The 24,369-nt window shown below is 38.0% G+C and overlaps 2 protein-coding genes across 2 annotated transcripts in view; both read right to left on the bottom strand.

The window, feature by feature from the left end:
• The window catches only part of LOC140336972 (protein argonaute-1), a 45,968-nt gene extending 34,003 nt beyond the window's left edge, over positions 1 to 11,965 (bottom strand). The window contains exon 1 of the mRNA XM_072420451.1: positions 11,514 to 11,965. Within this exon, the coding sequence (XP_072276552.1) occupies positions 11,514 to 11,538 (25 nt within the window). The 5' untranslated portion in view covers positions 11,539 to 11,965. The remainder of the gene's footprint in view (positions 1 to 11,513) is intronic.
• A 4,429-nt stretch (positions 11,966 to 16,394) lies between these two features.
• AGO4 (argonaute RISC component 4) overlaps positions 16,395 to 24,369 on the bottom strand; it is a 24,956-nt gene continuing 16,981 nt past the window's right edge. The window contains exons 6-15 of the mRNA XM_072409424.1: positions 23,589 to 23,716; positions 22,814 to 22,942; positions 22,567 to 22,700; positions 21,758 to 21,942; positions 20,966 to 21,125; positions 19,759 to 20,074; positions 19,327 to 19,461; positions 18,565 to 18,666; positions 18,273 to 18,472; positions 16,395 to 17,332 (exon numbers count right to left, since the gene is read on the bottom strand). Coding sequence (XP_072265525.1) covers positions 17,224 to 17,332; positions 18,273 to 18,472; positions 18,565 to 18,666; positions 19,327 to 19,461; positions 19,759 to 20,074; positions 20,966 to 21,125; positions 21,758 to 21,942; positions 22,567 to 22,700; positions 22,814 to 22,942; positions 23,589 to 23,716 — 1,598 coding nt within the window. The 3' untranslated portion in view covers positions 16,395 to 17,223. The remainder of the gene's footprint in view (positions 17,333 to 18,272; positions 18,473 to 18,564; positions 18,667 to 19,326; positions 19,462 to 19,758; positions 20,075 to 20,965; positions 21,126 to 21,757; positions 21,943 to 22,566; positions 22,701 to 22,813; positions 22,943 to 23,588; positions 23,717 to 24,369) is intronic.

The following is a 24,369-nucleotide window of genomic DNA, read 5'->3' as shown; positions in this document are numbered from 1 at the left end:
CTTGCTGCAAAGTGTTAATGCGCATTATTTTGCATATTTATGTGGGTTGTGTTAAACAAGCCCATTAAATCCTGATGCAAAATACCAAAACACACAGTAGTGTGTGTTTCTGCATTACATACAGTGAAGCTAGCTTCCATTGGGGTCACCACATTTTCTGTGCACCTGCTACGTAGCAATTTGAAAGATTAGAAAATCACAGAATAAGGTGGGTATATCTCTTTATTCAACATCCCTTAGGCAAAACAAGTAGTCCTTGCTCTGCAAGTGTAAAATATTGTAGTTAGATCACAAAAATCAAATAAAAAATGTGTATTTTAATAATCATTGTCAATACGGTAAATAATGAATATTGCCCATATCGAGGACCACACATGCACTAGTTGCACTAGTTGTCATTGTCGTGAGTTGTCAGATGTCCGCGGGTATTCAGCTCCCTCAGTATTTTCCCATGGATTTCAGGGTTGAACTAAAAAAACCCCAGCACACCCTCTTCCCTTCATACCCCTGAGAGTTTATACATCAAATTCCTAAGGTGGGGGCACATCTGGACCAGAATAAAAGCTGAAAATCTGAAGCTACATCCCCACAATTCAGGGAAGGACAGGACAATAATGTATTAACCCTTTTATAGTAATAAGAACTTATAAACACCACATTAAAACTGAATTGTTTGGAGTAAAATGTATTGGAGTACATGTTACACATTAAACTTGTTCCTATGGTAGTTTATAACAATACAAGACCACAAGAAGTTCCATCGGAGTTTTATGACAGATAGCTAAAATCCAACTACTTTTTTTAGAAGATTTAAAAGAGTTGTGCATGGACTGTCTGGTGAAATGTTTTGCAGTTTATACCCATATATATATATATTTATTTATCTTTATTTGGTGTGCAGGCTTTAACTTTAAAGCTGCTTTTAGCTTATTTTAGCATTGTGCGAAGCTTTCCTGTTTAGCGAGTGCAGAGTCCTGCAATCAAACTGTAATCCTTTACACGTCTCTAATTCAAACTCTTATTTTGAACACTAAGGTCCACCTGTTACAGCATGTGATTAGGATATTAAAACCCAGCATCAATTGACACAATTATTTAAGTGGCTGGCCCACGCTAAAAGTGAAAGAGCCTAAAGAAAGATGGCATCTGCATCCTCCATTATTAGCATTATCACAGCTTTAAGACTCAATGCACCCGGGTGGAAGAGACGCCTCCTCAAGGACGCATGTTCCTGTCCAGACAGTAACATAGGTCTGTGTGTCTACAGGCAACATTTATGGAAACATCTCTTATATGGTGTTAACAGCTGATCAGAAAATAACACATCTGGCGAAACATTGCTAGTGCAAGTAAAAATGTTAATCTGTATTTAGCATTGGATGAGAAGAGGAAGGGCAAATGCATTAATAAATTGGAGCAAAGCACAGACTAAAAAAAAAAAAAAAAAAGAGTGTATAAGGGGGTTAAGGAAACGGCAATGGGTGTGCTGCCAGAAGAGAAATGATTGGTCATGCCAAAAAGATGGACACATTTTTTTTTCTTCTCATCTTGTAACAGCAAGGCCTCACAAGCTTCCCTTTGTCATGCAAATTAGCATGATGGGTCATTGTTTTTTGTTGTGGGACAATAAGGATGTGGAGTAAAACAGGATTTTGTTTTAACGTGAAGGTTTAACCTCACATTTTCCAAACATGCTTACAGCGGATACACTGAGAACATTTTTTTTTATCTTTCTGCACCTGAGCAGCTTCTCCATTAACAGTTTGATTAGACTGGAAATGGGGGCTATAGGACAGCTGGGAAGAAGAGGGAGGGGATGTCAAAACAGGGGCTCTTAAGGACGGCAATCTGGTATAAAGATGGCTGGAAAATAAATTACACAATTTTATTAAGCAGCAATCAAAGGAGAGACTAGGGGGTTATTAAAGTGATCATTTGCTGCACAGAAGAGCAACGCCAAAGACACAACCAAGATGTAAACACTCTAGAGCTTGCAGATCAAATCTGACATGTGGAAAATGCAAGAAAAATAAATACAGACTGCTGGATTAGACACAGCCTAGCACATGCTTTTTCTGTTGTATTTTCAAATGTGGGTGCATTTTATCTATTGTTAAATGTGTGCCAACACCATTGGTTAAGAACCACAGAAAACACAAAAGCAAAGGCTTTTTCAGCACCCCTCCTGCTGGAGAGGCTGTCCATCTGTCAGCCAGGTTTGAAAAGGGGGGGGGGGAGGGTTACACACTGAAAAGAAATGAAGAGTCACTGGTGTGAACCAAAAGGGATCCAGGCAAATAAATCAGAAATGGCTACAAAGACTTCAGCCTCCACAGAGCTGTTGGGTCAGACATACTGCTGCATGTACAAGTCACACATTGCACAGTAAACTCAAGTCCTCTGTTGATTTAGACATCACAACAACATTGCTTTTTTTTTAACCCTACCTTTTATTTCCAGCAAAGGTAAACTGGGCAATATGACCCTAATAATAAAAAAAAAAAAACAAAAGAAAAAAAAAAGGCAACAAAAAAGTTTATAAATAAAAAAAGGAAAAAGAAAGTTCGTTATTCAAAAGAAGTGTTAAAAAACTTAATCAAGACATCAGCGACAAAGTCAAAAGTGCAGTAACCTAAGGCAAGAAGACTGAAAATTCAAAAGACTAACTGATGAAAAATTACCGTATTTTTTGCCATATAAGACGCACTTTTTCTTCCCCAAAACTTAGGGGGAAAAGTTAGTGCGTCCTATACGACAAATGTGTTAAAAAAAATAATTAAAATATTATACTCACCCGATACCCGATCCTGCGTGTGTCTCTGGCTGCAGCGTGTCTCTCTTCTCTCCTCTGCCAGCATCGTGTTTTCTCCTGTCTGTAAAGCAAAGCGAAAGAAGCCGGCACAGCGCCACCTGCTGTTCCCTGTCCTAACTGCCGTACAATAGAAAAAAAGCACAGAGTGATCAGAAGGGGAATTTGAATGAGAGAGAGCAGAAGGGGAGTTTGAAAGGTACAGAGTGATCAGAAAGGGAATTTGAAAGGTACAGAGTGATCAGAAAGGGAATTTGAATGGCACATGAGTGATCAGAAGGGGAATACCGGTATGAATGGCACATGAGTGATCAGAAGGGGAATAATCTTTCAGAAACTTTTTTTCTAGATTTTCCTCCTTTAAAATTGGGTGCGTCTTATATTCCGGAGCGTCTTATACGGCGAAAAATACGGTACCTCTTTTGAGGTAACTTTTGTTCTTTGCTGTATTCAAGTCAATCCTTTAAAACTAAAACATATCAGGTCTGGAGAGAATAGTGGAAGAGAAAGAGTGGAAATAAATATACAGAAGGCAGTCAAAGTCTGACTGATGGCTATAAGAAACTTTTTCCTCACCTTGCCTGCTATTTTTCCTCCCACCTATTAAACTGTTCCTTTGCATGGAAATACTAGAAATATAGAGAAAAAATCTTAAGGTGGAACTGAAACCCGCTTAACAAAAAAGCTGACCAAGCAGGCATTTTTATGACAAAACTCTTAAGTTTCCACTTTCAAAAATATTTCTACCTACCCGTCAACACTTTTTAGTTACAGTGTACATGGATGATGCACATGCGCAGCACAGTGTAGTTTCAGCTATGATCTCTGCCAAGCTCCTGTGCACATGCGCTGAATTCACATCATCTTGATCACGCTAATAAGGATTGCTGAAGATTGGAAGAACTGGAAAGAAGACTGGGCAAACATGTAAAAACAAACGGCAACGAAGAGAAGGACGCTGACTATTGAAGCACTAAAGTAAGTCTGGGATAAAAGTCAAATATTTTTTGCAGACTTACAAAATACAGCAAAACCATATCATGTATAATTTATCTATGTAAACCAGGTCTAAACTAAAGTTATTTCTGCTGATATTCTTTTACTGGTCTCTTCATTCTACCAATAACAATATGCTAATGAAATTACTATAAAAATCATTTTCATTACCTCATTTTAGGTCTTGTAACATCACCACTTAGGCTCCGCAAGGTAAGCTGGTGGGAGGGCCAAAAGGGTATTGTACATACCTTTCTAAAAATAAACTGTGGTGTACTGTACACGTGTGATGCTGACTCTCCATGACTGAAAAAAATTGAAATTAAGTGAATGAAAAAGGTCAGCCAAGCCCAGTCAGGATGGATGTCCTTCGGCCAGAGAATGCGACAGCCTCTTCCTGATTTGCTACAGCTTCTAGTGCACACTTTGAACCATTGACAGTGTGTAGTGAAATCAGAGAAAGCATTTTCAGTTCAGGATAGGAGCCTGTACAACTATGTAAGAATAAGGCTACGTACACACATCAGATGATTTTCGTCCGATTATCACTTCAGGGCTCGTATCGGATGAGAATCTGACGTGTGTACCACGCTAGTCCGACATCGACTGCAATGCAAATCAAGGAACGGGAGTGTAGCTAGGTACCGCTCGCTCATTCTCCCCCCTCCATAGAGCAGAATGGCGTTCTATGTACAGCACTTGTTCATGCATCTTTTGTCATTGAAAAGGATCGTGGAAGATCCTTTCTAATGACAAAAATAGGTAGGGAAAGTTTAAAATCCAGCAGGCTGTTTTAGCAGTCTGAAATTTCCCTCTATTTTCTGTTCCGGAGACACACAAAAAAAAAACAAGGTGGGGAATCTCTTCTAGAACAACTGGAGTTGAATAACTTAAGTTTTTCTTTACCTTCAGTTCTGGATTTCTATTCATTTTAGTTTCTGGTAACGGTGGTTACCAGGGCAAATAGGGCAAATTACCTAAATATAGTCACAGACAGAAAACAATTTTTGTTTTAACCATACAAATCTGACATCCCCTCCAAAAAATATTTTGGTTTTAAACACACTAAGTTGTTCTTGTAGCTAAAAGCTTTTCGTAGGTAGTTACAAATTGGGCAGAAACTGGCGTTTGTATGGCCATCAGTGAGTGGAAGTTAGTAACAAGTGAGAGCTTCAGTTTCAGTCATTGCTTGCAATAATAGTCCATTGCCGATCTAATAAAAGACATTACTGAGCACCTTTGTCAGAGGGATTCAATATTGCATATATTGAATATAGTTTTCGTCTTATTAGAAAATCGTTCTGTAACCTTGAAGTGTACCGGAGGATGCAATTACCTTGCATATGCCGATACCACCTTCAAGTAAAATTTACCGCACATCCTGTCAATCCAATGATTTACACAAGGATCCTGCATTCCGCCCACCTATGGTCACCCTATAGACCTGTACCAATAGGCTTTTGCAAGTGTATAGATGTGACAAACTGGTTTGACAAAGGATAAATGGATGGCCAAAAGGTGTCAATTACATTTCATATGTACCTGTAAATACTTTTTAAAAATCTTACAAACATCAAAAAGTAAAGCAAACACCACAAACCAAAGTATGTCAATGTTGACTTGAATCCAACAAATCAGGTCTGCCTATGTCTGTCCTTCTACCTGCTACCAGTCCAATAATAAAGAACTCTGTGTACTAGGTTGAAAAATAGAAAATTCTTTAAAGAATAACTATTTTATCATATACCAAAGAAAACAAATATGTTGGCATGATCATTTAAAGTAATTTTTCCAAAAAAACTTTCTTACATTTACACCATTAAAATTTATCCCAATAATTATTTTAAATGTTTAAAAAAAAGTTTTGCCAATCAGCAGTCATACCAATATGCCCACTACCTCCCATATTAAAATACCCAAGATGCCCATCTTCCATCCATTTAGGCAGTTAGGAAAGCTGTGTTCTCCCTGGCATTAGAGGTGGTTCTGTCCTCTGACCTTTTTTCATCACTGTTGTGTCTTCTGGTCGCATAGAGGTCAGAGGAAAGAACCACAATGCCAGTGGGAGATATATCATTCCAAAGAAGTGTTTACATGAAAGTAAAAAATTTGTTGGACACCAATTCTGGTTTTACAGAAATATGAAATACCCAAGATAATTGGCATCAAGATCCGGTTGTCCAGCACACCTGCAATCTCATACCCTAGACTTTTTGATTGCACGAGGACACCTGACAACCATGGACAATCCATCCTAGAATTCAGGTAAAACGACGCTGAAAAAGCTTTACTTGTCACTCCTAAGTATCAGTAACTGACAACATCGGACTTGACTTAACTTTCAAGCAAACCCAACTCTGACTTTATACCAAACACCAGGAGCACTCAAATTGAAATGGTTTTGATGAATCATTTGTAACCCTGCTCCTTTCATGATACTTTTTCAATATATTGTTCTTGCATTTTTTTTTTTAAATAAAAAAGATTTAACAATCATGAAATGGAGTCTTTACATGCTCTACCAAAAAAGCAAGCATCTCTGCCTCTGTGGGGGGGGATACACTAATGTAAAAATACAATTCTGCCTAGACATGGCAACATACCATGGAGACAATTTTTAAATGGTCAGAATTGCAGCAGTGCTTGGTGCATGTGTCCACTAAAACATATATCAGTGACTAACAAGTATGGGAAAGGTTACCTGCTTAACTGATCTGTCCCTCTGGCAGATATCCTCAGCCCCATGGTGCTTCGTTTTCCAGCAATCTGGAGAATATCTGAGCAGGGTGAAGCTCTAAGTTCTGGTTCATGCCCTAAACAACTAACAACGCCCCCTTTCCTTTTACCCATGCACTATAGTAACTACAGTAATTAAGACATGCTTTTTAGACAGGGTGAAAGCATTCAAAGCTTAGATTTCAAGTGAAAGTTGTCAAGTTGATAATACCAAAATAAACCAGAAAGGCATTTTCTGTCTAGTTAAGTAATTCTGTGGTGTAATAAGATTTTTGGATTTTAAGCAATTTAAATGGGGAAACGGTTAACAACAGAGTAATAATCATACTGAAACCAGATCAATCCAAAGGTAACTATAGATAGATGATCACTGGCCTGGGGTATTCCTAATCATAGTATAACCTATGTGCAAACTATACTGTTATTACTATATGTAGAGAGGACATGACACATTACAATAGGAATGTCATCCTGTAGGTGTTGGAAACAAGTTTAATAAATACCAATAAAACGTTTGCAAGTCCTTATTTCCTAATATATTTACTCTCTCTCCACAGTTCTGTCTGTATCCTTACTTTTTTTAGGATTTGTGTGGCTGCCACACCTAACTTTTATAGCCTAATTCCTATGATAATGAGGAAAGAGTGAAAGGGTCTTTGCTCCTTTTTTAAGGAAGAAGTAAAACATAACATGGCACATTAAACTGAATTACATTTTATATTTATTCAGTGTTTTGAGCTGCTGTGGGTCAAAACTTCCTGCCAACTGAAAATTAGATTACCTACTGTGTTACATTATTTATGACAATTATTGCTAAATCAAATCTTTCCACAAATGACACCCACATGTGCAAACTTTAATACAAATAGGATTTATTTACACATAAAAAGACCTACTCACACAATTTTAGCTTGTATAGGAAAAGTAAGTACACTTATGCAAGCTTTTACAAACTCATTGCAGTGCTTTTGACAAGGTCTGCTTAAGCTTTTAAAATACCATTGGGATCCACTTTATGAATGCTAAACATATACATCATAAAAAGAGTGCCCCGACTGTCACTGCAAACAAGCTGCTAGCAGGTTTCAGTGAGCTTCTACACTACTTAAAGACCCCCTGCAAAACCATACAGATACCATGCTGGGTTAAAGGATAGCTCTCTGAACACCTTTAAAATACCCAAGGTTTTAATAAATTCAAGTATATGCATTACTTTCATTAAAGCGGACCTAAATTCAAGTATGCAACTTGGGCTTTTCAACAGTATCGTAAGCCCATATTCTATTTAAGCGACCATTTTTGCTTTTAAAAAAGATTCCTACCTTATTTTGGAACATCTTCCTTCTGGCCCATTTTCATTTTTAAAGCCATAATTTACATGCATGTCTGCATACTATCTAATACCCGATTTAAAACCAAACCGTTTACAGAAGTGTAAATCTAAGCAAAATATAGTCCACAAAGCAGTGGATCCTCTCAAATCAGCATTGCAATCTTATCTTGCAAGAAACCAGTTGCTGAGCTTGTAAATCTAAGGAATCGTCACTACTTTTTCTGGTTTTCCATGGAGAAAAAGTGGGAAGTTGCACTCAAATATGTGAAAAGCCGATACAGGCCTTAAAGCACTTGTTATGTCAATATGCCGAATCAAGACAACAATTATCACCTTGTATAGTACTGTATTATATTGCTGCATAAATAGTACTCTTAATTCACTTTAATTATTTTGTTAATAAAAATTTCAAAATCACAACGGAAAGGCAAAAAAAACCCTGAAAACTTAAATGTGTATTTATATAAATATGTCCATCTTTTTTTTTGGTACAGAACATACAATAATTGGCATACTTCTCAGAATGTCTTGTTACAATATTTCCATAGTACACAAGACAGTTAAAACCCTGTTGATGTCAATAAACCAGTTCTGCAGTAAAGTCACCAGCAATCAGTAGCGCACAGGTTATCAAACAGAAACAGGTTTCCCAGACTCTTCACTCTTCTTTTACCAAGCAATAAAGAGGCATTTGGCCTGAACCCAAAATCATTGGAAAGGCTCAGCAAAAGAGCATTCTGTGTCAACACACTGCGCATGATGGAAGACAAGATATGTTAGGACAAATCTCTTCATTTAATCCTGGAGTGACTCTAAAGTTGTGGAAGCAAACCGGTGAGTCAGCTAATAATTTCCTTATTCTATAATATTTGAATAATTCTTCTGCTCCCTATGCAATACATACAGGCACATGAATCTATCTGAAAATACTAAGGCTTCCAAGGTTTCTAGCTTATACAAGTATAACTTGAGGCTTTCCAATTACCCCTCCTATGCTAAATAAAAAATTAAAAAAAAAAATACATTTTACTAACTTTTTCTGACATACTTGGACATGACAACACTCATGTACATGCCCCTCCACCAGGGGGTGTTTCATCATGCAGCCTGGGTTAACAATACTCCGGAAGTGCGCGCACTCATGCGTTATTCCCTGAGAGACAGTCAGTCCATAAAGAGTGACATCCCATCAAAAACTGGGGAAGTACCATGGGTGGGACAAAGGTCAGACATTGGATTCAAAATATATGAAAATAGAAAACTTTTTTTTTTATCTTTGGATAAAAGATGAAATAGTAGAATTACTAGGAACTTGCAAGTACCTTTTTCAATGTAAGGAAAATATACTGCACAGTTGTCAATACCAGTGTCCCTACCGAAAATCTTTTTTGGTCCTGATGACAAATTTTGAATTGCTCCTCATTTTTAGTTTAGACAGCAGTGATTACCAGGAATAAGGGTAAATATATCCAGCAGGGACTGTGAATAATAAATACTTGTTGTTAAAAACTGGTAACTGTAACTAGGCACCCTATTTTTATTTTTAAGAGTACTGGAGTTCCTATAACAAAATTTCCTTTCTCTATGCCATTTAATTTCCCAATAGAACTTTTACATTACTTTATTACATATGGTCTGTTTTAATGAGAATCTTCTGAGATAGTCCGGATAATTTTATAAAGGACAACAATTTGTAGATGCAAATTTGTAAGTCACTTGGGAATTAGGCAGGCAGTTAATGCACCAAACAACAGGCAATGTCCCTTCTACAATAACTATTCTTACCCGACTGATAACCACCCAACTGTCTAAATCTGCTGAGCATGTGAAGCTCAGTGTTTGTTATCAGATTTACCAAGCAATCCTAGATTCACTTGCCGAATGAGCGCCTGTGCCTAAATGTAATCCCAGCCAATCAAGATGACCAAAGATTGGGATACAGAAGGAAAGAAGGGAGCAAATGGTGAAGTGCCAGGTGGGAGGAAATTGTAGGCAGGTGGCAGCCCCTGTATTGTGACCCAACTCTTCAGTAACCACCCATAAATAGCCTGGTGGCTACTGAAAAGTGCCAGCTGGAGAGAAAACTGTAGTGTTTGCAAAGAAACAGGGACAGGCACATATTGATGGGTTTTAGTAGGAGCATGACACATGGTATTAAATACGATAATATTTAATATATATCTAAATATGTAAATGCAACATAGGTATGCAAGCCAACTAAGATCTCAACCAACAGCTTTGTCTGGAATAGAGAAAGAGACCCCTGAAAACAGCTAATGCTGTAACTGAAGAAGAGACCCTGGCGAAGTCTGTTCAAAGTTAAAGCTGATCTTTCACTGAGAGATTATATAAACTGCCACTGCTGAACGGGTTCTAAAAAAAAAAAACACAGCTTGTCTGGTTGGTGTTCTGATCCTCTCCCTTGAACACCTTCCATATCACTGACCCACAACGACTGTACAGATCAGGTGTTGTCAGACTGTTATCTGCATCATGGTTTTAGATGTGGCTACAACTTCTTTTATAATCTACCAGTGGTGGGTCCACTTTAGGAGGTCCAAATGTAATGGAAAGCAGGTAGAGTTTTTCTTTCAGACTTCCAGTGGCTTCTGTGCAATATTCTATCTGTCTAATGTTTGTTTTTCAGATGGAAATAACATTTTTCTCCTACACAACTGCCCATGTCTTGAGTTAAACACATTGCTTACTTTTTCTAAAATGAGAGCTGTCTGGCTTTGTCCTACCCCAATCTTTAAAAAAATGTAGTTTGCTGCAGCAATACAAACAATTTCAAAAGTTTTTTCCATTCCTTTACAGTGCTTTATCTCTTCAGCCACTTCCTGTCTACATGTACCGGTACTTATTCTAGCATCGGCTAGAGAGAATTGTTCTGGACCGGCTTCCTGAAAATGACTATAGACCGTGCCATGTGTACTGGTACAAATATGTCTCTGTGGATGCAGGAGACATGGCAATAACACAGGAGCACAGAAAAAACCCAAAACAAGATCGTTCAAGGCAGATCTACCAATAATTTAATGAAATCTGAATAAAAAGTAGAGCTTTTGAAACATTACTATTTTAGACCTTGTTTCAAATTTTAGTTGACTTTACCATAATAAAGTATACCATTATTTAAAGTCCTTTATTCCACTCCATATTTTTCTAATTATTTGAAGAAAAAAAACTAGAACCCAGCCAGGGACACATAGAAAAATGTCTTTCATCCACTTTTTGCAATAGTGATCCATGCTAGGATATGAAGTGAATGGCAGGGGTTTAGGACATTTCGCCTCTGCTGAATGGCTGTCAGCTCTGCAATACAGGAGGCTGTGGCACCCCTCCAGTGAAGTTTAGGAGAAGTTTTCCCAGCTGCATTAGGGACATCTTCCTGTACCCTCCCTCCTGAATGATAGCATGGACCACTCGCATCCTTTCCTAGACCCCTGTTTAAAATTAGCCTCCCCTCCCTCCCTTTGGCATCAAACGAATTCCCTTAATTAGCATTTCTTTAGGGGGTCTTTCCATCAGCAATAACTGCAGTCTGGAAGAGACTCTTCCTCTTTTCCCTCCTCCTCTCCAGAGGTAACACTTCTTCCTTTGCTCCTTCCTACTGAAGAATCCCCAGACATTGTTTACCTGGTGTAGAAGCTCCAGCTTCCATCCCATCCACCCGGCCTGCTCTTAGCCACGGTGTACAAGCTAGCCTGGTCCCCTGGCTGCTCTGCTGCAGCTGCTGCCTGTGTTCCTAAGCCTCCAGCATGCCCACGCATGCGTACAGGAGTTCGAGCGAGCAACCAATCCTAAAGTCGTGCTTTTTTTTCCCTGCAATAAACTTTATTGAAATAACGATGTGCGCAAACAAATATTGCCGAATACTCGAGTTTGCCATCACGTTGAATTTACACTGATCGCCCTGCCAATCGTAGCTTTGATAGAAAGCTAAACAAACCAGTACAGGTAGATCTTTTTCTCATTTAGGCCATTACTAGGACAAGCTTGCTACAGAATTGACAATCCCCATCGATGTGTGTGCTGAACCAGAACTTTGTAAGTTTATAGATCGCTGGCTGCAGGGAAAGTAAAGGACTTGCCCTCTGATGACAAATAGTGACTCCTGTTCTAGTGCCAGCTCTAAGAATTTCACCCCCATCACAGTGTCTGACAATAAGCATCAAATCCAAGGGTGTAAGTCTGCCCAGAGGGAATACAAACAATCTTCACACGTGTTCTGTACAACACCATGGGAAACAAATGGCAGCCCAAACTCCTCTATATACTGTGTCATCATGAAAGCTGCATGCTCTGTGGAGCCCCAACAAAAGCTTTGTTTATGGCCGAGTGGTAGAGTTTGCCTGCTTCTTCTTGCCAATACCTCTCTGCGTTTCTATTGCCTGGGAAGTCTGGCCTAAACCAAGTAAAAATTATCCGAACGGTTGACAAATAAAAAATGAGGAGCTATTTAAAGCAGAGAGCAGATACTGATCTTCACTGGACACTTATTTTACACCAGGGCGTGCATTCATAAAATACAGACTATGTTTGACCACATGCTACGACCACTGAATGCAATCATAAAATATGTTGAGGGGCATCTGACAGATTTCACAAATCCTTTATTTAAAAGTTGTGTTTAACACATTTTGAACCGTGTGCAGAATATATCACTTCTGGGGAGTTTTTGTTGCCTTTGGTCACTTGACCAGAAACATCTCAATATGTGTTGACCCAAAGGGAGAGCTCTAACGTAGCGGGGTAAACAGCAATTGGAACAGCAGTGAGTGGCTAACTTAAATTCCATAATATGCCACAATACAACTACGGCAAAATGTGAAAAATAGTGGAAGATATGTGTTTAGGAGATTATAAATTATGCGCTCAGCCAGTGTATAGGATAATGTATTAAGCTGGTTCCTATTTTCCAGCAATGTTGTTCCTATTTTCTTGCAATGTAAAAAACTAATTTTATCACAGTGGTGAAATACAAATTACAACACCCCATTTAAACCTTGTATGGAGGAAGGCTCCAATCATTTCACGTTTTATAAAAGGTGTAATGTTTGCTCTACATTTTAGAAACCTTCTCTTCTCCACTTTGAGACACCATAGGAATGGAGGTTAAAACGTTTAAAATGGGTAAGCAGCTATAGGCCCATCAGTGGTTTGCACCCTTCCAATTTTTGGGCTGAAGATAATAATTTTAAATTAATCCATAACTGTATCAGGCCTGAACTTTTCACATGTTTTTGCAACATAATGTTTCTACAAGTTAAATGTTAGTATTGCTGTTACATTTGTTTATTGTTAACAATACTTCACTGCAATAGTCCAGTGGGATGCTACACATGTGATAATTGTTAACTGCATCTCCATGATCAGTTCCTGATTGAGAAAAAACAAAAAAACAAAAACAGCAATAGAAGTAATGTCAAAAAACCTTTCCTCCACCGATTCTTCCTCCAGGTTGCAGATGTTACAATGAAGGCAGTACAGGTCCAAACTTTGGACACAGAAATGCAAACCAATAAATTGAGCTTTGCAGCAAGAGCCTCACACCTATATGAGTACCTTTTACATGTTTAATGTTGGCAATAAAAAATTTCATATTTCTATCGCCTCAATACTCAAGATTGCCACTAGTCGCAGACAATTGACAAGCCCATGGTGGGTCAGAGTAAGATGTATTCCCATTGCAATAACTTGCTCAGATCCCACTTAAAATGATCACCAGGGTACATTGCATAGTTTCCAGCTCTCAAGCATTCTAAAATATTTGGTTCTCTTGTTTGACTATGGCTGGACACTGTGCCAGGTCTGAATAGTTTTATTTTATAAATTGAGAAAGACAAATATCTAGTAATTTAGAACATTCACTCATCATTTCCCTCCGTGGAAGCAGGGGAATGAAGAAGTCGATCTCCAACATTACCTTTTGTTTGGAAACGAAAGCATTAAAAAAAGGTGCAAAAAGTAAACACACACACAGAGACCCTTTTATTTGGCATTTTGCCATATATTTTTCATTTAAACACATTAAAAACAAATGATATCCCTGCAAGGTTAAAAACAATACAGCCAGCATTTCAATCTAGCAACATGGGCTGCTAAACTGCCCTTAAATAGCTTTAAAAAAATTCATTTTACCTCGTATTGCTATAGACATCCATTCAGAATTTCATAAAACACAATTTTGAACATTACAAGTCTAGCAACAGTATAGAAACAAAAATATACATCAAAAAGTCAAACGCAAACTCCTGTACAAGAAATCCCATTTCTACACATAAAACACTATAGAAATTAGTAACATGGTAGGTAAAGTATCTTTCTCACCCTTTAAGAGAATAAAAAATGATATTACAATAACCTTTTAAATGTCTCACAGATCATAATGTTAGCCCAAAGAAAGTTTGTAAATGCCCTCAAGGAAATCAGGGGTCGCCTTTAAGCCTGTACAGCCCTGCATATTACATAGCCATACGTGTAGGGAGATAGAGCTAACCTACAGTTCAAAGAGGAAGGGGTAATTTGAGTGTTAGTTTCTCATGTGCTGAGATATGGGGGTTGCTACTGCCTGCTGTTCAGTTGTAAGTGGACATTATGGCCTCATTACTTCTTACGGTTTCAGAACAAGTTGCAGCCAGTGGCCTGGGTAACAAAACATTAAACCACAGTCAATTAGACACTTTAGAGGGAGGCTATATTTCTCAGGAAGTTTTTTTTTGTTAAGTAGAAGTGTGGCTCTTGCAAATATTGCAAACTAAAGAAAAAAAGTGGCTTTATTATTCATGTCAGTATAGAGAGCCACAATTAGGAAGTTACCATCACATACATGTATACCACAAATCTTAAAACTTGACTTCTCTCAAGATTAAACTTCATGTTTCAGCAATTTTAAATGTCAGACACCGAATTTCTCTGACATATCACAAACCACGATCTAAAATAGAAGATTGTCATAAGCTCTTTGAGTATTATCCCTCGCTATGCTACATCAAAATGGTTTAAAACATGCACTGCAAACCCCCTCTTCCCAAACAGGCTATTACACACATCACACAAGTGCGTGTTTAATACTAAACTCCCTATTTTTTGCAACTTGTGCGTACACAAGCAGAAGTACATAGGTCCCCACAGTTGTATACACCATACCATGAAGGTCACACTTTTTACACACAAGCCAAAATTCAATTGTCTCATGGCAGTTCCTAGACGCAGTTCATAATCAAATATCCAAGTATCTGAAAGTCTAAAACTGGTGGCCTTGGCTCCCATTTTAGAGAACTGCTTGGCAATAAAAACTTTAAAGGCATCACACAACCCTATTATTAGTCTGTGAAACTGCAATTTTTAACAAACCAAGTCACAAACTATCATTTCCTGAACAGACACAGCCAAAATGTGCTCCATTCTGCACCTAAATAAAACCGTTAATAGTTAAGTCCAAAACAGTTCACAATAGTATTGCTGCAACACAACCTGTAAAGTTTTAAAAATGTACAAACACAGAAAACCCTACATAGTAATAACCCTCCCTACCCATTGCTTCTTCCTACATAAAACTATGCAGAAAAAATAAATAAAAAGCATAGGACTGTGTTTGTAGATCCACAATAACCCACTTTTATGTTTCTGCAATAGTCTGCATTTAAATATTTTAAAGGTGTCCCGGCTCAGTTTTACACATTTGTACAGAAAGCGTGCAATAGACCCACCCTCCCCAGTTTTAAGCAGGCAACGTGACATTGCAGAGACATCTGCAAGAATAATGGCACAGATACGATGTGTTGCCTGATGCACAGGTGAAAAAAAATGCTGTTTATGAACACTGTAAAGTCACCTCAGCCATCAAGGATCAGTTCACGACCCCTTCAATCCCAAGAGACTGGTTGAATCAAAATATTAAATCCCACTACTAGCAAAGCAGTTAATGAAAAAAATTGGAGTAACAATGAAGCAAAGCTAGTTACTATTATACCTTGCGAATGAGACACCCACTGAGTGTTTTCACAAACAAACTGCTTTTAAGCAAGGAGGAAAAAGAAATAGTAAGCAAGCACAATGACATCACCTGGCACTGAAGGGGTTACCAAGCAGCAAAGCTCAAAGCAGCAATAATATTCCCCCCACAAGAGTCAAACTTCCACTATCCCAGTGAGGTATATCTGGTTTCTGTGTGTCCACGGAAAAAAAAGTGAAAAATGTAAAAATCAAATCAAATGCATGTGCTGGTTAAACCTGTAGCCATGCTGCAGAAAAGATGGGATGAGGGGAAAGAGCAGACTGAAGCAGTAAGTGCTTTGAGGTATTTACAGAGAAAAAAAGAATGTTGATTAGCTGTCTGGCTTTGTCACATTTCGTCAATACAACACTAGCTATCCTTATTGGACACGGATCTGAAATTTAAAGAAAAATATGCAGCAGTTTCCGGGCAGCAAAGCATGTTAAAAGGCCTAATGAGACACTTTATCATATGAAAGTTCATACACAGCAAGTGCAGTGAGAGCTGCGTTTTTATCCCAAACCACACCCTTACTACAAGTAAAAAGGTTTTATATCAAATCACAGCAGCATAACGTGGGCATTTTAATGTGCTGGCAAATACTTACATACTGTTTCGGGAAGTGGAGATCCCCTGGGGAGGGCAGAGGGGGGAAAAAATGGCAATCTGCATTTTAAAATCCAATGGCAGTGTTTGCCACATGGCCCTTATATTAAAATCTTAATATTAACACATTCATTTTAATACAGAAAAAACTAATTAAATTTATCTGCAATATAGTGCAATCTTTTTGCAGCCTGCACACGCTGCAATGGTAAAGAGAACCTGACAGACAGCGATACCTGTAAAAAAAACACAAAATCACTTAAAAAGTTATTCTACAGTAAAGACTAAACCTCATTTAGCAAGTGTATGGCCCCACACAGTTATACTTTACTATATATGTTTATACTCACAAAGCAGCGTGAAGTTAAGACAAGTATGACAACTTTTGTTATAACCAAAGATGGAGAAATGCTGGCTTGTAAAAGAAAAAAAAAATTAAAAGTGACCATTTGGAGCAAAAATCTTCAGATATCTTGAAAGGTTTGAGGTAAAGGTTCAGTCCAACGCATCAGAAGACAGTTGAAGTTTTTGATATACTTAAATTACAATAAAAAATGTAAAAACTAAAACCAAGTAATTACTTTCTTCAATTAAGATGAGACTGAAGAAAATCAGTGCAAAAGTCCAAAGTGTGCTGGTAGGAAGCAAAGAGTGCTATCCCTGACAACAGGAGATTAGATTAAACCATACATTTTAGAAATCTGAGGAAAATGGAGATTGGTATGGTGTCCTGATGCTCTGTCAGGCAAAGTACATTGTGTGCTGTGTGTCATGATGAATCTGAACAGCTTTGGCCAGAGCCTGAGGATCACGACCATTGCTCTGTCCAGAAACATGGCTTCCTTCAGCACTAGGGAGAAAAAAGTAAAGAGAAGTTAATGTCAGTGTAAACATTTATTCAGTTGTGTCTGGTACAATGTGAACCCCTTTCAAATGCTGTTACCAGGTTTGACGCAGGTTTGTCCTTTCCCCCAAACCCCTAAACTAATCTAATATTGAAACCCACACTGTTATTAGTTTTTCATACAGGTACTAAAGTGGCAACATTCCAATCTGAAATCCCCTTTGTCACTGCCTGACCGTGTGGAGTAAGCAACAAACAAATTAAGCGGTCTGCCTATATTTAAGAGATGCTTTAACAATGACTCCACTTTTAAATTGTACAACTTCCATCAATTATTGGGAGAACAGGTTTTAAATTCTTCCTGCTACCAAAACAGTTTCTTGTTGAAGGATTTTAAAGGGTACAAAAAAAAAAAAAAAACAATTTGGGAAAAAAAGATTTTGTCCAGCTATTATGGATACATTACACTATTCCCTTTGTCCCTGGGACTTCCCCGTTTTGTAAATACCCCAAAACTGCAAAGTGCAATTAGAGGTATGAAACGTTGAAGACTAAGCCAAAACACAAAATATGCACAGCCTACAACAAGTTAACATTCAGAGGTTTGTGAAAAGTAATTACTGGTAGCTTCAACAAGTCTAAGTTGGAAATGTTCACAATTGGAAAGATTTAGATGAACATGTGCCCACTGTGGAACTTTTCTCTTTATATCTGAATTCAGAATTTTTCAGCTTATGTTGAAGGCATTTAAGAAAAGCCTATTTAATGTTTGCAAATCAATCACTGAAAAAAGGCAATCTGCAGAACTATTAGCCAACAGACATTACAGCAGAGCATATTTAGTTTGTGATTTATTTCACCACCCTTCCCCCACCATATCGTTTTGTCCAGGGTATATCTATGACCACATGCAATTTATCCCCACTGCAGACCATAATAATCTCACCTGTCATGATCTTTATCTACAAGATGGTATCTTGCTCTGAATGCCACCAGCCTAGCATAATATGCAGGAGCAGGGATGGAGACCGAACGAGTACATCGGACATAGGTGTGGCACAGCTGGTAGGTTAACAATTGGAGCTCATCAGCTGTAAAGCAGTTATCATCCCACAAAACCTGGTAATGAGATGGGCGACTGGTTCCCTGGAAAAAATACATTACACAAAGCCATAAGACTGAAAACCTCTGGACAGACCTAAATCAAATAAACTGTAGACACATTAAAAATACACTACCTGAATCCCGGCATGACTACAGAGATAAAAGTCAAATTCAGATGGATGTGTAATGGTGCTATCTACTGTAGTTCCGGCAGGTACATTGCCACTTTTTCCCACCTAAAAAAAAAAAATATTTCTTCAGACTTAAAGGCTGTGTACGTTCTGCACCATCTGGTATGGTTTGTTTTGAGGGTTTGACTTTTCAAATTTACAAAGCTGCAAGGATTTTCATAAGATAGATGATACACCATGTATCCTGAGTGATTCCATTTCCATTTACTGCTCATTTTAACATTATTATTATTTTATATATTACACATCACTTTAAAAGTCCATGGTCATATGTCACTAGCTGTACCTCAAAGGGGCTCACAACCTAATATCCCTACTTCAGCTATATGTTAATGTCGTTATGTATGTTAACTTCTAATAAACAGTAAGGTCAAATTTGTAGGAAGCCAATTACCTTAGTGCATGTTTTTGGGATGTGGGAGGAAACCAGAGTACCTAGAGAAAAACCACGCAAACAGGAGGAGAACCTGCTAACTCCGTGAAGATAGCGTCCTGGCTGGAAGTCAAACCTGGGGCCTAGTGCTGCAAAGGCAAGAGTGCTAACCTCGAAGCCATTGTGCTGCCCATTTGGTAGAATTTTACCAGCTTCAACCATAAAATCAGTTTAGCTATATTCATTACAATAACTGCACTGTTATAACTTGGCAGATGAAAAGACATTATTAACTGGCCAATAAACCAAACAGAAATCAAATATCCACATACCCGTTCTGTTTTGTCAGCACAGAAAAGTCTAGTGTGATGCCTCTTTTGCACAACAATGTAGGTAATTCCAGGTCTGTAATCTTCTTCCAGACTAATGCAAGCTTTCCGAATAGCCATAAGTTCTGGCCAGGCAACCTACAGTGATGAAAGAATACAGACAACTACTTTTGGCTATGTGCACTAGGTAAGTGGGGAAGTGCCCATTTTTGCTACACAGTTTGGCCAAGTAGCTGGATTATTTTATACAATGACAGTTCCAACAGTAAACAGCCATATATACAAAGAGAAGTCACAATTCTCCAGTAAGAGGTCTCCAAGCTACATATGGGGTTAAGGTTGAAAGATTTAAATTAGGAAGATGTACTAAAACCAAAAATAAAACTATGGGACAAAATGCACTGCTAACCAGGTAAATAAAAATCCTTCACCTACCTGTTTCATCTGGCCTTCCGATACACCACCTCTGTAGTAGATTATTCGAGTGGGCTTAAAACGGGTGGACTTGTAGAACTGGATGAGAAGTTCACGCACCATGTTACTAAGATCTTGAATAACCTCTTGACTGTATAACAGCTCCTGGGTAGTCTCCTGACGAGAAGTCTGCACACGCACTGTAGCACAGTAACGACTGGGATGGCCATCCATACTGCCCACAACAGCAGCAATAGAAGGTTTTTTGCCATCACCAGCAGGGGGATGAGTTACATCTGCCCCGAGAAATATCACCGGCTGCTGGAAAACCGAAGGCCTAGAACAGCACGATACAAATGCAGCAAATTATAGTCGACCAATGATATAAAACATTTTGGTTAACATTTTCAGTAAGAGATATGTTTGCATAGCTACTACAGAGGAAAGCATACACTACTACCATTTGAAGGGGACATTCTGTTTATGTACACAAACATCAGACCTTAAAGTTAAAAATTCAATTTCTAAGGATAAACCCCTGAAAAGGACTTGCCTGGCTGTAATTTGCTCTATTTGAACACTTTAAGGGTATGTAAAGTAAAATTCTTACTTTACATAAAAGGGTAGACAATCCTTTCATATAAAGTGAAAATATTGAAGAAAAAAAGCAAAACCCCTCCTCCTGTCAGGAACAACTCGGGACCCGATAAAGGACTTCTCCATTCCGTTGACTTGAATCCTCCGAAACTACAGAACAGTGCATAGGCAAGTAGACAAGGTCACCTATCTGTAGTATTCGCCAAAATATTTTTTTGGAATATTCTGATGCTCCATCTGGCTCTGGCAAACTAGTCTATTTCATCAGTAAAGACATCACATGCACCCACTTGTGAACATACTTTAAAATAGGAAATGCTGTGACCAAGCAGTCCCACAGCCACTGCCATAAAGTAGGGCTGCAATAACAAAGTTCAGGGAAGGAAGAAAAAAATACCAAGAAAGAAAGCAATAGTCTATTGCCAATGTTTTGTAAACATGCAAGCTCAGTGCAAATCACTGACTTGGAAAAAGCATGTGCATTGGGGTAAGGGAACTTGACATGGAGTTTGTTCTGGGTTTAGTGAAAAGCTGTGTTCTAACACGTCAGGCTCTTAGATGTATAATTAACAGCAGATTCAAGCCTTTAGCTTTAAATGGGTTATTGTGCTGCAAGTAACAATATTCTTACCTTTGATGAGGAACTAGGACATTGTTTATGCCTCCAAGCTTGGCATTGATCTTTAGACATAAATTGGAAAGTGTTTGGGGAGACGTCTTCACCACATTTTTCACTTGCACACACTGGGTTGCCATTCCAAGGAGCGTGTCCCCAACTCTTTTTACCTCAGCTAGAAGGAAATACATAAATGTATACAGTAGGAGAAAAAAAAAAATGCAACCTGCTTTCTACAACAGGTCCCATTGCCAAACAGCTACCTGTGTTTTAAACTGCAAATTCTGATATGTGCTGAAGGCTTAAAATCATCACTGTATGGTGTCAGTTTATTGGAAACTTCAGATCAGACTAAAGGCTATGGCTTTCATGATCTATTTCAATGACAAAAGATTGAAAGATTCATGAGCGAGCACTGTACATACAATGCCGTTCTGCTCTGGGGGGGGGGGGGAGAGAATGATCAAGCGGGGAGAAAAAAAACAAAAAAGTTAACTTTCTTAAACACCTAAAACAATTCTTCAGACCACTGCATTTTCATCTGCATTTAACTACCGTAATCAATTAGGTTTCATGTGTGCTACGGCCGTGAGCAGAAATTGATTTTTTTTTTCTTACCAGTTTTACATTTAAAATTTAACTGTAATTCTAACCAATACCTGTAATTTACATGGGGTAGGGAGGTGTCAAACCAGGAAGAAGATGAAGCTGCCATAATTTCATCAGATTGGCTACAGATCAAACCCCACATAGTGTGCCTAATTAGGACCTGATAATTTCTAGTATGACAAGAGTCCTTAACCTTACCATATACAGGTGTCTTTCCAGGAAGAATAACCACAATGAGCTGTAAACCGACATATGTAAGTTTTAAATGCTTGAACATTGGCTCCACGCTGTCCGCTCCTTGAGCATATTTACAGAAACATGGTTGGCCCTGAATGGGCATCCCAGCATCCTTTGAAATCTTTCTTAGCTGGTCTGTGAAACTTCTGTTTAGTGAGACAAATGGGAAAAAACGGGAATTTCAAAATGTTAAATTTGCAATATTTGCAGGTGTTGTCAGGCTTATGTTCACTTAAAAAATGAGAACACTTCTAAAAATATGTGGCTGCAAACTACCCTTTAAATAGAATAAATTCAGACAAGAAGGTGGTCAACTTCAAGTCAGATGCACCTGGCAGCATATTCTGAACGCTTTCAGATGCTTTTTAAATTATTATCAAATCTGAAGCCCATCAACATGTGAGAGTGAGAGGTCTTAACACTTTACTCTTACTGCAGTTGTAAAGGTGCTAGGCCTGCTTCACTTACAAAATACTAGTTTAATAAGTTATTAAATCAATAATAAGTTTAAACAGTATCCAGAATCGCAGGTTTAGCTTATAGCAGATAAGACTGTTGGGGCTATGGCTGGAAAGATCACAATAAAGATAAGCATTGGAACAAGTGACAAAAATAGGGGAAAAGATTGACCAGCAATTTTTAGAAATCCTCTGTAGCTAAAGAAAAAAAAAGAGAAACAAATACTAATTTTAAAGTATTAACTCTATTGTAGAAAACTGGGTTAGCATGTTAGTGTACGTAAGTCTTTACGGAAAAAAAAGTGCACTTACTTTAGCAAGTCTTCTCTGCACTGCTTTTGTGGGGCAAAGCAGGCAACAGCCCAAACTTTTATTTCAATTCCGGCGTAGAACTGTTTCCCTCTCATATCCCAGACACCTTGATTTGGAGTAGCTACGGTTTTATTCTAACAAGAACACAACATGTCATTGTACAATATTGGGGCATTCCAGTACTTGTTATAAGTTGCGCTAACTAGTAAAATCTTACTACCCCTGCCAGACAACAATATAAACTTACCCGTCCTCCATACTGAAGCATAGGGGCTGGAAGAACCCTGCCTGTAAGTTCAGTCATTTCATTATGTACAACAATTCCAAACTCCTTCAGGTATGGGTCTGGTCCCCCAACCATACTGTTACTCTTTACCTACAAAATAACTTTTATTAGTGATTCAAATTCTTTAAACCCCAAATGACCTACAAGTTAAATGCATTTACCCATAAGTAACAAGTCTGATTTAAGCATGATGTGTAAAATGGCTGAGCAGTTATAGTTGAAAAGGACTGCTTGTGGAAAGGCAATACAGATTTATGAGCCACACACTAATAAAATGACCTCAAGTGTCCTATTTGGTGACTATGAAAATAACAGAAAAGGCTTTGGCATATGTCCTCCTTAGAGTACACAGTCTTGCTACCTTCAAAAAAGGACCCATTATGACACACTCCTTAACAGTGTCAATATATCCCTTTGATTATTTAGGTTTTCACACAGACTTGTTTTGAGGCCAGTATCAGGCTGAGGTAGATTTCACACAAGCTCTTCTACCAAAAAGCTTTTCTTGGGTGCTAATCAGCCACCACACTAAATCCATGAAGAGCTCTGCTAGGTAACTGCCAAGCAGAATCACTAACTGTATCCTGGTAAAATGCAGGGGATCACAGCTGTAATATTGAAGTATGTATAGATACAGGGTGCTTAGACAGACAAGATGTGTATATTTAAACTTTGAAGTACACTGAAAAAACGTATATATAACTTTATAACAAATGCAGTTTCCAGAAGCACTCACAAGCCTGCTGATCTCCTCCTGTCTGTCTGGGGCAGATCGAGCCGTCGCTTTGATCATAGTAGAGGTCTGATTGTCAGTCAGCTTCTTAATACATCTTTGGCCAGCTACAATGTTACAAACCTGAAATATTCAAATATTGGAATCAAAGTACTTTCAACCTAAACTTAGGATGTAGTATTTGTCAACATTCAGCTTACTGCCTATTTTACTACAGTACCCTCTGAAAATATGCGTATTCATTATGAAAAAAAAAAACACAAAAACAGCTAGGAAACGCTAATCCTGGTTGTAAAGCAGATCAACCAGTTTAGTCGGTTGAATCTTTATTTTGCAAGTCAGTTTCAGAATTCTTTCTATTATGGTCTATTAAAAAAAAAAAAAAAAAGCCAAATGTTATTTTAAAAAAACAGTGACTTTTGAAAGAATGTGTTTTTATCAGTTTTCAACATCATTTGGAAATAAACTTCAAACTGCAGCCATGGTTTTTATAAGTTAATTAAGCCAAAGTTGCATAATAGTACAGTAACATGAAGTTTTGTGCATTGCAAAGAAATGTTCTGCTCATGCATTTGTAAAAGGATACAGAAAAAGGAATGAGACAGAGACAATTACTTATAGTTCATGTAATAGAATTTTAGTTTTTGGTGAGCTATAATTAAGTCCTTCAAACTAAATCGCTGTCCCTTTTTAAATGCCAATCCTTTGACTGTTCAAGTGTTTTTAGTAAATGCAGACACTTATAATTTATGTAACAGCTTTGTGAAGTTAGAGGTGAGGTAGA

The sequence above is a fragment of the Pyxicephalus adspersus genome, chromosome 1 (genome assembly GCF_032062135.1).
Source record: "Pyxicephalus adspersus chromosome 1, UCB_Pads_2.0, whole genome shotgun sequence".
Lineage (NCBI taxonomy): Eukaryota > Metazoa > Chordata > Amphibia > Anura > Pyxicephalidae > Pyxicephalus > Pyxicephalus adspersus.
Note: the sequence above shows the minus strand (reverse complement) of the source record. Positions and strands in the feature narration are given on the sequence as shown.